Source organism: Corvus cornix, chromosome 2, assembly GCF_000738735.6.
Source record: "Corvus cornix cornix isolate S_Up_H32 chromosome 2, ASM73873v5, whole genome shotgun sequence".
Taxonomy (NCBI): domain Eukaryota; kingdom Metazoa; phylum Chordata; class Aves; order Passeriformes; family Corvidae; genus Corvus; species Corvus cornix.
Genome location: NC_046333.1, coordinates 106,919,829 through 106,930,633, shown reverse-complemented (window position 1 = coordinate 106,930,633; position 10,805 = coordinate 106,919,829). Strand labels below are relative to the sequence as shown.

At 39.1% G+C, this 10,805-nt stretch overlaps 1 protein-coding gene across 4 annotated transcripts in view; it reads right to left on the bottom strand.

Moving 5' to 3' along the window:
* Positions 1-4,648: 4,648 nt before the first annotated feature.
* Positions 4,649-10,805, bottom strand: part of LAMA3 (laminin subunit alpha 3) — a 111,338-nt gene continuing 105,181 nt past the window's right edge. For all 4 annotated transcript variants that reach the window (XM_039548990.1, XM_039548992.1, XM_039548993.1 and 1 more), the window contains 10 exons: positions 10,629-10,763; positions 8,885-9,029; positions 8,431-8,582; positions 7,849-8,038; positions 7,416-7,556; positions 6,450-6,609; positions 6,188-6,315; positions 5,976-6,069; positions 5,511-5,630; positions 4,649-5,343 (listed from right to left, as the gene is read on the bottom strand). In XM_039548990.1, coding sequence (XP_039404924.1) covers positions 5,198-5,343; positions 5,511-5,630; positions 5,976-6,069; positions 6,188-6,315; positions 6,450-6,609; positions 7,416-7,556; positions 7,849-8,038; positions 8,431-8,582; positions 8,885-9,029; positions 10,629-10,763 — 1,411 coding nt within the window. In that variant the 3' untranslated portion in view covers positions 4,649-5,197. The remainder of the gene's footprint in view (positions 5,344-5,510; positions 5,631-5,975; positions 6,070-6,187; positions 6,316-6,449; positions 6,610-7,415; positions 7,557-7,848; positions 8,039-8,430; positions 8,583-8,884; positions 9,030-10,628; positions 10,764-10,805) is intronic.

Below are 10,805 nucleotides of genomic sequence, written 5' to 3'. Positions count from 1 at the left end.
GGGGAAGGACAGGGCTTCTGGTTGAAAAAACCATAGCAACATTGTCTGCCATGGTTCATTGGCTCGGGGGTCCCTGGTGAGCATCTTTGCATGTGAATCATCCTCTCTTTGTATGCTTTCATTATTAATATTGTTGCTGTTACTTTTAGTTTTCTTATCTCATTGCTGTTTCCAGTAAATTGTTCTTTTCTCAGCCTGTGAGCTTCACCTTTTGTGCCCCAATTCTCAATTTCCCCCACTAGACTGGGAAGGGGCAGGGGAAAGGAAGAGCAGCCAAGTGTCAGTGTGGTTTGGCAGAGTCTCAGTGGGTGCACTGAACTGTGAAGTACCATTCCCAAACCATGATACATGTTATTTTATAAATTACTGACATACCTATGAATGTAATTATTCATTCTTACCAGTGCATAGTCCTCCTATGACAGAAATCTTAGACATAGGCTCCCACACAATGGAGAAATCTGTTGTTGCTCTCAATTTAAAAAGAACTGAACAGAAACAAAAGACCATGATGCCATCTTTCTTTTTGTTCTGTGTGATAATGAAGCAGTGCTCCATCTTTCTCAACGAGTGAGTGACACCTTAACAAAGAAACTGTTCCTCATGGAACATTTCACGTGTGCTTCGCATTTGGAACAACCTGTAGGAAACACAGTAACTGGCTGAGATGTAAAGTAATGATAGGAGTATGTTTAAAAAAGATCTTGTGCTATCAGCTGCAAAGGAGGAGACACAGTACAATATGAACCACAGGTCATAGTTTGGTTTCATTGCTACAGAGGATCCCCTAAACTGACAGACAGAACATAAAAACTCATTGGTTATTTTGCTTGCAATTCTTTATGCTTTAGAGGGTGCTTCATTGCAGCTCAGGCAATGACCAGCCTCTTGCAACTTTGTCTGGGCCAGCTGCACAAAGGATGTTTATGTTTCTGCCTTGCAGCCTTAATGCCTCCAGTGAAGCTATAATACTGTATTATGGCACCATCCCCTTTAACATCCCTTTTGCCAGGGATGTCCATTTAATGTATTTTTAGAAAATGCAGACAGATTTACAGAAGGTTGTGTCTTAAACTTCCTTACATCACTAGAGAAAGATGCAGGAGGTTTTTGGTTTTTTTAAATGAGGAAACCACAAAGAGAATGGTAAGAAGCAAAAAGCACGGCAAGAGTCCATTATAAAACCATAATGCATTGACAGTGTTTTCACTAAGACTGCATTTTCCAGGCTATTTTATGAAGGGCAGATGTTGCTTTCAGGGCTCCGGGGATGGACAACCGGGTGTGTTGCAACCTTCCTAGAGAAAGCGTCCCGCCAGGGAAAGGCTTCTCCAGAGGCTTTAGCAACTTCCCTGAGCAACAGGGGATTTCAGCAAGTGTAGCAACTTCTCAGCTACAAGTGATTCCAGCTCTTGTGATTCCGTTCTTTGTGAAATCACCCAAGGCCAACTTGGGGACAGAGAGACGGGAGCCTCGTTTGGCAGCTCCACACAGGCAGCCTTTATTGTCCAGCACCCTCTGTGAAGGGAAGGCCAGGGGTGAGAGATCCCTATGGTCAGGGGTCGGAGGAGAAGTTATATGGGGAAGACAGGGGGTGGGGTAGAAACAATTAGCCAACGGGGTACAAGCTATTACCATATAGAAACAAGGCATGTTGGGAGTGGCTCTTTTTGTCACCATGACCGAGGAAGGTTGCTTATCTCTGGGGAGAGTCTTTTTGGCCTCAGGCCTCTCTCCTCCAAGGGAGTGCAGAGGGTTCCTGTGCCAAGGGCTCACAGCCCTCCACAGGCAGAAAGGAAGGACATGGGAGAGAATACCCCAAATAATAACTATATATATATATATATATATATATACACACATAAAATACCCACAGAGGACTTACGAAGAGGCAAAGAGGATGGAAAGCTAAAATGAATTGGTTCATAAGTGACTCAAAGAAGTGATTACAAAACCAAAGTTAGGTTGCCCAATTCATGTTGCTGTGTAAAAGGTCAACGGCTCTGTTTTAAATGAAAGCTCCACAGTAACAAATGCACAGGCCCTTAAGCTCAGGTACATAAAGACTGTTAAAGTTTTAATTGCAGACTTTTGTTGCTAACAACTTAAGTTACAGTCATTTATAGGCAGTGAAAAGGCAGTATGTTTTCCTTTTTTATATATACATGTGCATTTTTTTCCCTACAATGAATATCTATTATATTCTAGAGTGCCCTGTGATCTATTTCATTTTATTTGCTCTCAGTTCTCAGTGTCAGGCTTTCTGTCTTTCAGCTGCCAATAATCTGGCTGCGGTTTGTAGTTATTATAAATGGAAACTCACAGGCCTTGGTGTCATCCACCTCAGATAACATGATCCTATTAAATCTAATCCAAATTAACTGGATGAGAACCCTTCGCCCTTGATACTTATATGGACAAGAGAGAGATTTCACGCTAACACCACCAATGTGGTTTAGTCTAGAGTGGCAATCTTCTGCTCTCTTTCTATAATTGATTTGGGATTCAGAAGAACTGCAAGATGCTGTTAAAGAGTGTGGGGTTTTTAGCCATGCACTCTCAGGGTACTGAACATGGTATTTGAGTAGCATGACTATAGAGTAAAATGTTACAGGGAAAGCCTCTCCTGTGTATTTTATTCTAACATGGAAATTGCTAGTTTTGGGGGCACACCTGAAATGCTACAGCCAAAAGAGGCAAACAATTCATGGAAGTTATTGTCAAATGGCAACACTGATGAGGAAAGCCTTGGAATTACAACAATTAAAAAATTGCATGACACAGTGTCCATGTGGACTTCTTCAGTAGTAAAAATTCTTCATCGATTGAAATGGGACAACTTCTTCCCTCATGTAAAGATCATCTGCTGGACTTGATGATACTTGAGGGTTCCTTCTGACTCAAAGTATTTTTTGATTCTGTGAAAAAGCTTTTTACTAAGTTTTCCTCAGCCTGATATAGATTTACTTATGTGAAAGTACAGCACCTGAAACTCTAGTTGGCTTTTATTCATTGTCCCAACAATGTATGACAGCCTGACTCAGTGGAAGCAATACAATTGAAAAAAATTGGGGGGGCAGGGGGGGGTGTAAAAAAACAACCACAAAGAACCTTAAAACCAAAGAGACTCCTATTTTTTTGTTATGCAAAAGTAGTATTGTATTGGAATTCATACTTACTGATCAATATATCCTACATTTACTCAAGACTTTATACATTTTTAATTTCTTTTTGTCAGCATTAAAGCTACTTCTGATAAAATAAAATCAAATGGAAGGGAATTGAAATCCAGGACTGGCTCCAGGTTGTGATGCGAGAAATCTTTGCCATGTTCTTTTTTTTGTTTTACTGAGGGGAATAAGAGAAAAAGGCCTTTTTTGTGATTTGGGAAAATCTGCTCCACAGAGCCATCTGATCAGCATGAGATAGGGAATGTTACTAGAGAATTGCATGATAAAATTTAACTGTTCTTCCTTTCTCTTTCTGGAAACTTTTAGTGTCAACTCGGGCCAGTAAATCAATTGAGTATTTCCACAGTTTTGGTCACCTGAGTATTTGAGCAGGGAGCTTCTATAAGTAGAAAGGATTCAGTTGCTGCTATCACAGAAGATGATTTCTGAACCCATCACCTCCAGCCTGATGGGTGTTTCTGTCCCATGTGGCAGGTTGCTGTACAGGAGAGTATGTCTCTGCAGAGCATCTCCAGAGAGAGGTCTCTGCCATTACATGTCAATTCTCTGCTCCCTCTGAGGCCTCAACCCAGCATGCATCCCATTCCCACCAAAACTGGCTTTACACTTCAGAAACCTCTGCACAGAAACAGAAATGCCTGTAAAAAGTTGCCATAAAAGAGAAAGCAACACAAGACTTGGTGTGAACGGCTTTCTGACACTTTTGCCACCCTGCAAAGGGCCTGTAAAGCTGCAAAAATTTGACAAGGGATTAATGACCAAAGCCATAAGGGCTATTGATCTGGCATCTGCTTCTATTAGTCCAGCTTGCACATCATTTCAAACACGCTGCTGTACACTGAGAAGGCAGCAGTGGAGCATTAGGAGTGAAGGAGAATTTATCTGCATGCCTCCCTAAATCGAGGACCAACCTTAGAAAATGTTTTCATTTTGCAAAAGAGGGCTGGCATCAGGCTGTTGGGGAAAAAAATTATCAAAATGCTGATTTTGAAAGACAGTGGAAAAGGAAGCCATGTCAAGTCTATTCAGTCCAGCCCTCTACTCAGAAGAATAAAGCAAACTGGGTTCCCTGCCCTCCACCATGGGTCACAATCAGGTACAAAATAAAGATTTGAATGTTGAAGAAAACAGTTTTGCTGGGTTAGTCCTGTAATTCGTGCTCCATAATTGTAGCAGATGAGCTGCTATTCTTGATAAAACTTTTCTTCATTTCATTAGAAAAATAATTGCCTATGGAGGAGACTCTCTGGCTCTGAAGATTGCAAAAGAATGACTCTGTTTTTCAGATTTTTAGATAACCGAATTTTGATGAGCAGAGATGATGGATATCTGCTTATTCAGGCAAATCAGCATCTTCAAACCAACAGAAATATTTGGACAAAGCAAGCAGGATTTAGCAGCTTCTAAAAAGCTCATTAAAAACCTACCAGGTTAAAACAACCAAACAGGAAAATGAATGGTTTTAGGAACACACTGCCTTTATTTGGTCCCACAATTCCTAACTTTGTAACAAACCCCCAGAGTTTCACTCCTTAAAGTGCTTCAAACTCCATTTATATTATTATTATTACATTAACATCAATGTACATTTTATAAACAATAATCGAAAGAAATTTATATTTTTATAAAATTCTTTATATTAATGGATCAAATTTGCTCTTATGATGACCAACATTAAGGCAAATTTCCAAAATTAAGACATTGGAGTTACTCAAGTCTCTGCTGTTGCGGGTGAGAGCAGAATTTGGCCCCATAGGGTATAAGCAATTATATTTTCTGCATATATCTCAAAAGGCACAACAGATTACCCTGGAAATCAGTAACATTTAAAAGGGAGTTTATCAAAGCAAATACTTTTTGTTTGCTTTGGCACAGTCCACATCCAGAGGATGCATTTGCTCACCGGCTGTTCAGAACAAGCAGCCTGATGCTGACCAGCAAAGGGGAATCCACACAGTTCTTCAGCAGACACAGCCCACATGTGCACAATGACTGTAACAGCAGAGTTACTTCTCTGGGCACCTGTGCAAATTCACTCCACCATGAACCTCTGAAATTCTCCTGGTGGAGACATGTTTGTCATTGATGGTAATATTCCGAAGACAGCCAAAAAATGGGTCTTTAACTGGAAGCCACGAGATGTCCAAATTTGCTATTAAAAAAAAAAGGTGGGAAGACCAAGTTAATAAGAATTATTTCAAAGAACATTAATTATTGCAAGGCTTTCAAAAAGGGGGAATGATATAGGACTACATGAATGGATGGGACCTTTGTTTTGGAAAGGAAAAAACATGAAAAAATAATAAGCAATAATATTACCTGGAATTTTGCCAAAGTAGAGTGGCTGATACACACTTCTAGGAGGAGAGGATTGAAGTTCAGTGGTATAGTTACTCTGTGTGCCCACCTCTAGCTGCACAGTGTTCTTCTTCTGAGAGACTGCAAAGAAGCAGGTAAATGAGAACTCTTTCTCAACCCTATTAAAGAATCAGCTAGGTATGGCACTGTTTTTAAATAGCATCTTTCTTGAAATTTAAGGCATAGAAAAAACAGATTTTATTTTAATTCAGAGTCAGACTGACAAACCTAGGTCATCTGGGGCTTAACAGACCCCACCAAAAAAAATCTTATGTAAAGCCTTTAATTTACCCAAGACACTTACCTTGTCTAAAGAGTATTCTCAGACTAAACAGAAGTAAAATGATTCAGTAAAAATTTGGAGCTGCAGTGCTCTGTGCCCACCATCCCTTCAAAGCTTCAAAAGAAATGGTATGTGCAACGTACCTGCAATGGTATGCCACTGTCCATCAGACAGAGGTTTTTTAGGTGTGACTGATGTCTGGAATTCTCCAGCACCACTATTTCCCGCAGCAACGACCTGTAAAGGAGTTATCTGTTAAGCTACTGTGACAAAGAACAGGAGCAACAGAGGAAGGTCAGAATTCCCCCTGCTGAATGAGGGCAATACAGCTGGAATGGAAACAGACTGTGCCCACCTTTCCTCCTCTCATGTAAATAGTCAAGTAGTTGTCTTGCTTGCTTCCGGCATGGAGGAGTACACCGGTTGAACTCCTTGGTCGAATGGTAAATACAATCCTAAAATCCAATCCCATCAGCAAATTACCTGTGGAGGATTAAACAGTGGGGAGAGGAATGATCATAGGAGGAGATAATTGGAAAACCATGTAAAAACAAATGACCCATACACATACACACATCAGACGTAATTCCATTTACCATAATCTCTACACTGCTTACCAATGGTGATATATCCTCCTTCATTAAAGAAGTAAATCCCTGTGTCCATGGGAACATCCGGACATGGAAGTATGCCATTTTTTTGTTGAGGTGCATTCATGACTTTTCCATTCATCTTAAAATTCCTCAGGCAACCCTTGAAACTCTTCATTGGTATATTCTGAAAGCATATTTCGAAACACAAATTCTAAAGCATTATGGCTTCTTTTATTTTTAGTAATAATACTAAACATCAGTTCTTTTGGACTCTTGGACTATAGAAACCCAACTGGCACTAAAGGCACCTAAAACCATCTTTGATACAATGAAAAAATATTCCAAAATTCTACAAAAGTGCTTGAAACACAGTAATAGTTGATTCTGAGTTAACATGACTCCTGCCTGTAGAACAGATGCTTCCCAATGATGTGTCAAAAATACAATGCAAGAAGAATTGTGAAATCCCAAGCATCCCTTCCCTTCCTAAGTCTGTTTATTTAAATCTGATTTTATAAAATGCCCTGGATCATTAATTGTCCCATTTTTTAAATAGAAACGACACGTATTTCAGATTGAAATCCAGTTCTACATCCATAATTCCTTAATGAGAATTATTCTTTTTCTTCTCTACTGATTGTTGCTTAATCCACTGAGGTAAATGTTCTACAGAAAGATGGTATTTCTGGAATTAAAAATGTGACTTTGGTCTTCCCTATTTTTAAGGAATAAAAATGAAAACAGTACGTGGTTGTCATCAGTGTCTCAGCAACATATTGAAAATATGGGTCCAGATGAAGGCTGTGTGAACAGGTGAGGAAAAAGATCTGTAATGAACCACTGCAAACACTAGTCACAGATGCTGCTCACGCAGTGCTTGGAAATCCCCCCCAAAGCTTTTCAGCGTGGAAATCCTGCATATTAAAGACTTTCCCATGTAAATTAGTGCAGCATGGGGAGTGTGTGTGGGTGGATGTGCCAATTATTTACCTGTTTTTTCAGTGATGGCAGCCCTCCCACGTAGATTGGTGGCTTAACGCTGATGGCAGAATTTGTTGCCAATCTTCTGTGCTGGGCCCTTAGACCATCAACAACAAGGCGGGCGTTCTTCCCATCTGTGCTGAAGACCACCTTTCCAGGAGGCAAACATAAGAGAATAAAAAACCCAAAGGCCAATGAAAGCCGCTGGAGATTTTCTTTGTCTTTAAACTAGACACCATATTGTTGAAATATTTAAACTGAAAATAACATTCTGAGACCTTCAGTCTCAACAAGGTCTCTCAGAGACCTGTAACCACGTGAACTTTCAGGCATAGGAATTAATTTCTGATGACCAAAACTGAGTTTCTACTCTCTTAAAAATGCCGTGGGCTGTGCCTGCTGAATGCTAGTTATGCTTTCACTGTGGTTCCATACTACTTACAGTGTGCCATTGCCCATCATTGTATTTAATACTGGTTTTGATTTTGATTTGTTTTTCTCCAGAGCCAAGTGAAAAGACAAAACGTCCTTTTGAAATGTGGAGAGCCATGTAAGAGTCCTCAGAGCTTTCTTCCATGAAAACTATTAATCCTCTTGATGATCGAGTCCGTACATCTACAGAAAAATGTAACCTGTAGTGGAAAGTAAGCATATTCAAGTATAGGTCTATTTTGTTAGTTGTTGTATCTTTTCTGTTCTCCAGTGAAACTCCATTTGTGAAATGCAGAATAGCATTTTGGTGGAAACATGGAGTACACTGCATGTCTGAATGTGAATGAAACTTGACACATTCAGGATAAGGAACTGGCATCAACATGTACCATAATTGTCCACCACATCCCATTCAATCTACTCAGTTTAGGTAAATGTTTGCACAGAAAAAAAAATACCTGAGCCTTTAAAACCACCTTTTGTTACGGCCCAAGACATAAGCAAGAAGAAAATCCTTACACTCAGCACCCAAAGAGTCAAGCAGCTTTGACAATTCAAGTATTAGGAGGAGAACAGAGAACGTTTTTATTACCTGTCTGTAGATAACAATGGAGAAAACATGTAGGACATGAAACTGTTGGGGATGCTTCCAAGGAGATATGCTTCACTACTGTCATGAAACTGAGCTGGCAGAGTATGGTTTTGCACACTAGCAGCTTTCAAATAATCAAGGTATTTTTCATTCTGTAAACGGAAGATGGAACTGAAACATTTACTACATGCGCACATAAATAGAAACATTTTAATCAACACATTTAACAGTTCCCACCCAAGGCAGTCCACAGCCTTCCCTAAATGACAGAAAAGCTGTTGTCACTCTAGACAGGTGTGGGCTTAGCATGAAACTCCAGCAGAGAGAGAACTTGCTTCAGATGTGAGATGTAAGGAAAGAAAGAACATCTGAATCTCAGTTCCAGAAATGATGGCTGTGCAGACACAGCCTGGGCATCAATATGGAGCAAAGATGACAGCAACAATAAGCATACCTTGAGCATCTTAAGCCTGAGAGGATTTTTAAATTCCTGCAGCAGCATTGGTTCAACGTTTTCGTATTCCTGGCAAGCTCCAAGGGATACACCACTCTTGCCAGTATTATCAACAAGATTTTGAACCCCGGGGAGCTGACCTGCCCTGTAGTGATGAAAGCAGTTAAGTGCTGTGACTCAGCATTCCTTTTCTTTAGTGTAATCTACAACAAACATATTATAAAACTGTGTTCTGCACAAAATATATTTCCCAGTGACACAATGTTAAAGTACCAATTTTTATTTTTCAATGAAAAATGTACATTCAATGCTGTAAATCATATTTTCCCTGGTTCTGCTCATTTCTTTTTGGCTATAGAAAAACTCCGATGTTTTGTTCTCATCTTTTCTAAACAAAGTGATTTTTGACAAAAGCTATTTAAAAACCACAAACATATATGGCCCTTGAAAAAAGAGGAAAAAAAATGACAGCAGCCTTGATTGAATAAGATTTCTGAATCAGACTACAAAACTTTGTTAATTATACATAACCAGTTTCAAATCAAGAAAATATGGCACCATCATGTTCTGCTTCACTCTCTCCTTAAATAAGACGTTCTAATGAGTTTTATCAAGGGGCAAAGCCCATCACATCTTCATATGTAGCTCTAGTATTACAACCAAATTATCAGAAAGACGGTCAAAGCCAATTTACTATGTATATAAAGAATAATACTAAGTAATACTATAATTTTCTAAGTTGTACAAAGCATCTCTAATCAGTAAATGACAAAAAACTTTACAGCTACAAAAAAGCAACAAAGCTCTTTGCTTGTGGCTTTTTATGAGAAGAGTGGTAGAGTTGGGAGTAGAACCTGAACTTCTTTAATGCTGGTAATTCTCCATTCACTCCATCAGACCAGCTACAGTATTAATTCTTTATCTCTTTTTGCACAAAACTTTCCAAATTTGTTTTCTGATGTGACATTTAATATATAGGTTACTTCATTGTCTTGTAGTGCTTTAAATGAACACATAATTTGAGCACTTGGAAAGTGTCCCTGCCCATTGCAGAGGGGTAAAACTAGAGGATCTTTAAAGGTGCCTCCCAGCCCAACCCATTCCCTGGTTGTATGACAATCAAATCAAAAGGCACTATTTTTTGAAAACTCTACACACGTGTAAAGACTCAACAAAATTAGCTAACACAAAGCCCCACTGGGACATGACTTACGACTCATGGAATGCTTTTCTTCTAGAAACATATTTATGCATATTTTTTCTCCTAAATTTTGCCTGTAAGGTGTCTCTAATAATCAGACAAACACATGAATAAGGAGACAGCCTAAATCATGCAGATGATTTGTACACATATGCTCTCACTTGTTTCTGTAACTGTTTTGGTTCTGTCAGTAGCTCTGCTCCTTTCATTACCTGGTTCCCTGGGGAGCTATAACAATACAATCTAGCAAATCTTTTTGGATACCTTGTTGGGACATATCCAATTCACTCTGCAGACTTCATTCTTTGGCTAACACACTACTAAACAGGTATGATTCAGACTAAAATTCCTTTACATCTGAACAGCAGATTTAATTATAATTGAATTCCATGTATAATATACCTGAATGAAAGAGTATTTGAGGGCAACAAAGTTATGCATTCCTGGAGGAAAAAAGCATTTTAGCAAGAAGTAATTTTAATATGATTAAAGAAGGAGAACAGGCCAAAATGTATGAAACATAATCCTTTCTACACCAAATACCTTTTAATAAAGATGTTTGAGATGCAACCTTCAAAATTATCTCCACCAAATTTTATAGGTCTGTTTGATTCCTGTGCGCTTGATGTCCTGGGAGAGTCAACTGCTTTTGACTCATCATCAACCATCAGAGTTACTCTGAAACAAAGTGAATAAAAATAAGCATGATATATAAAGAAA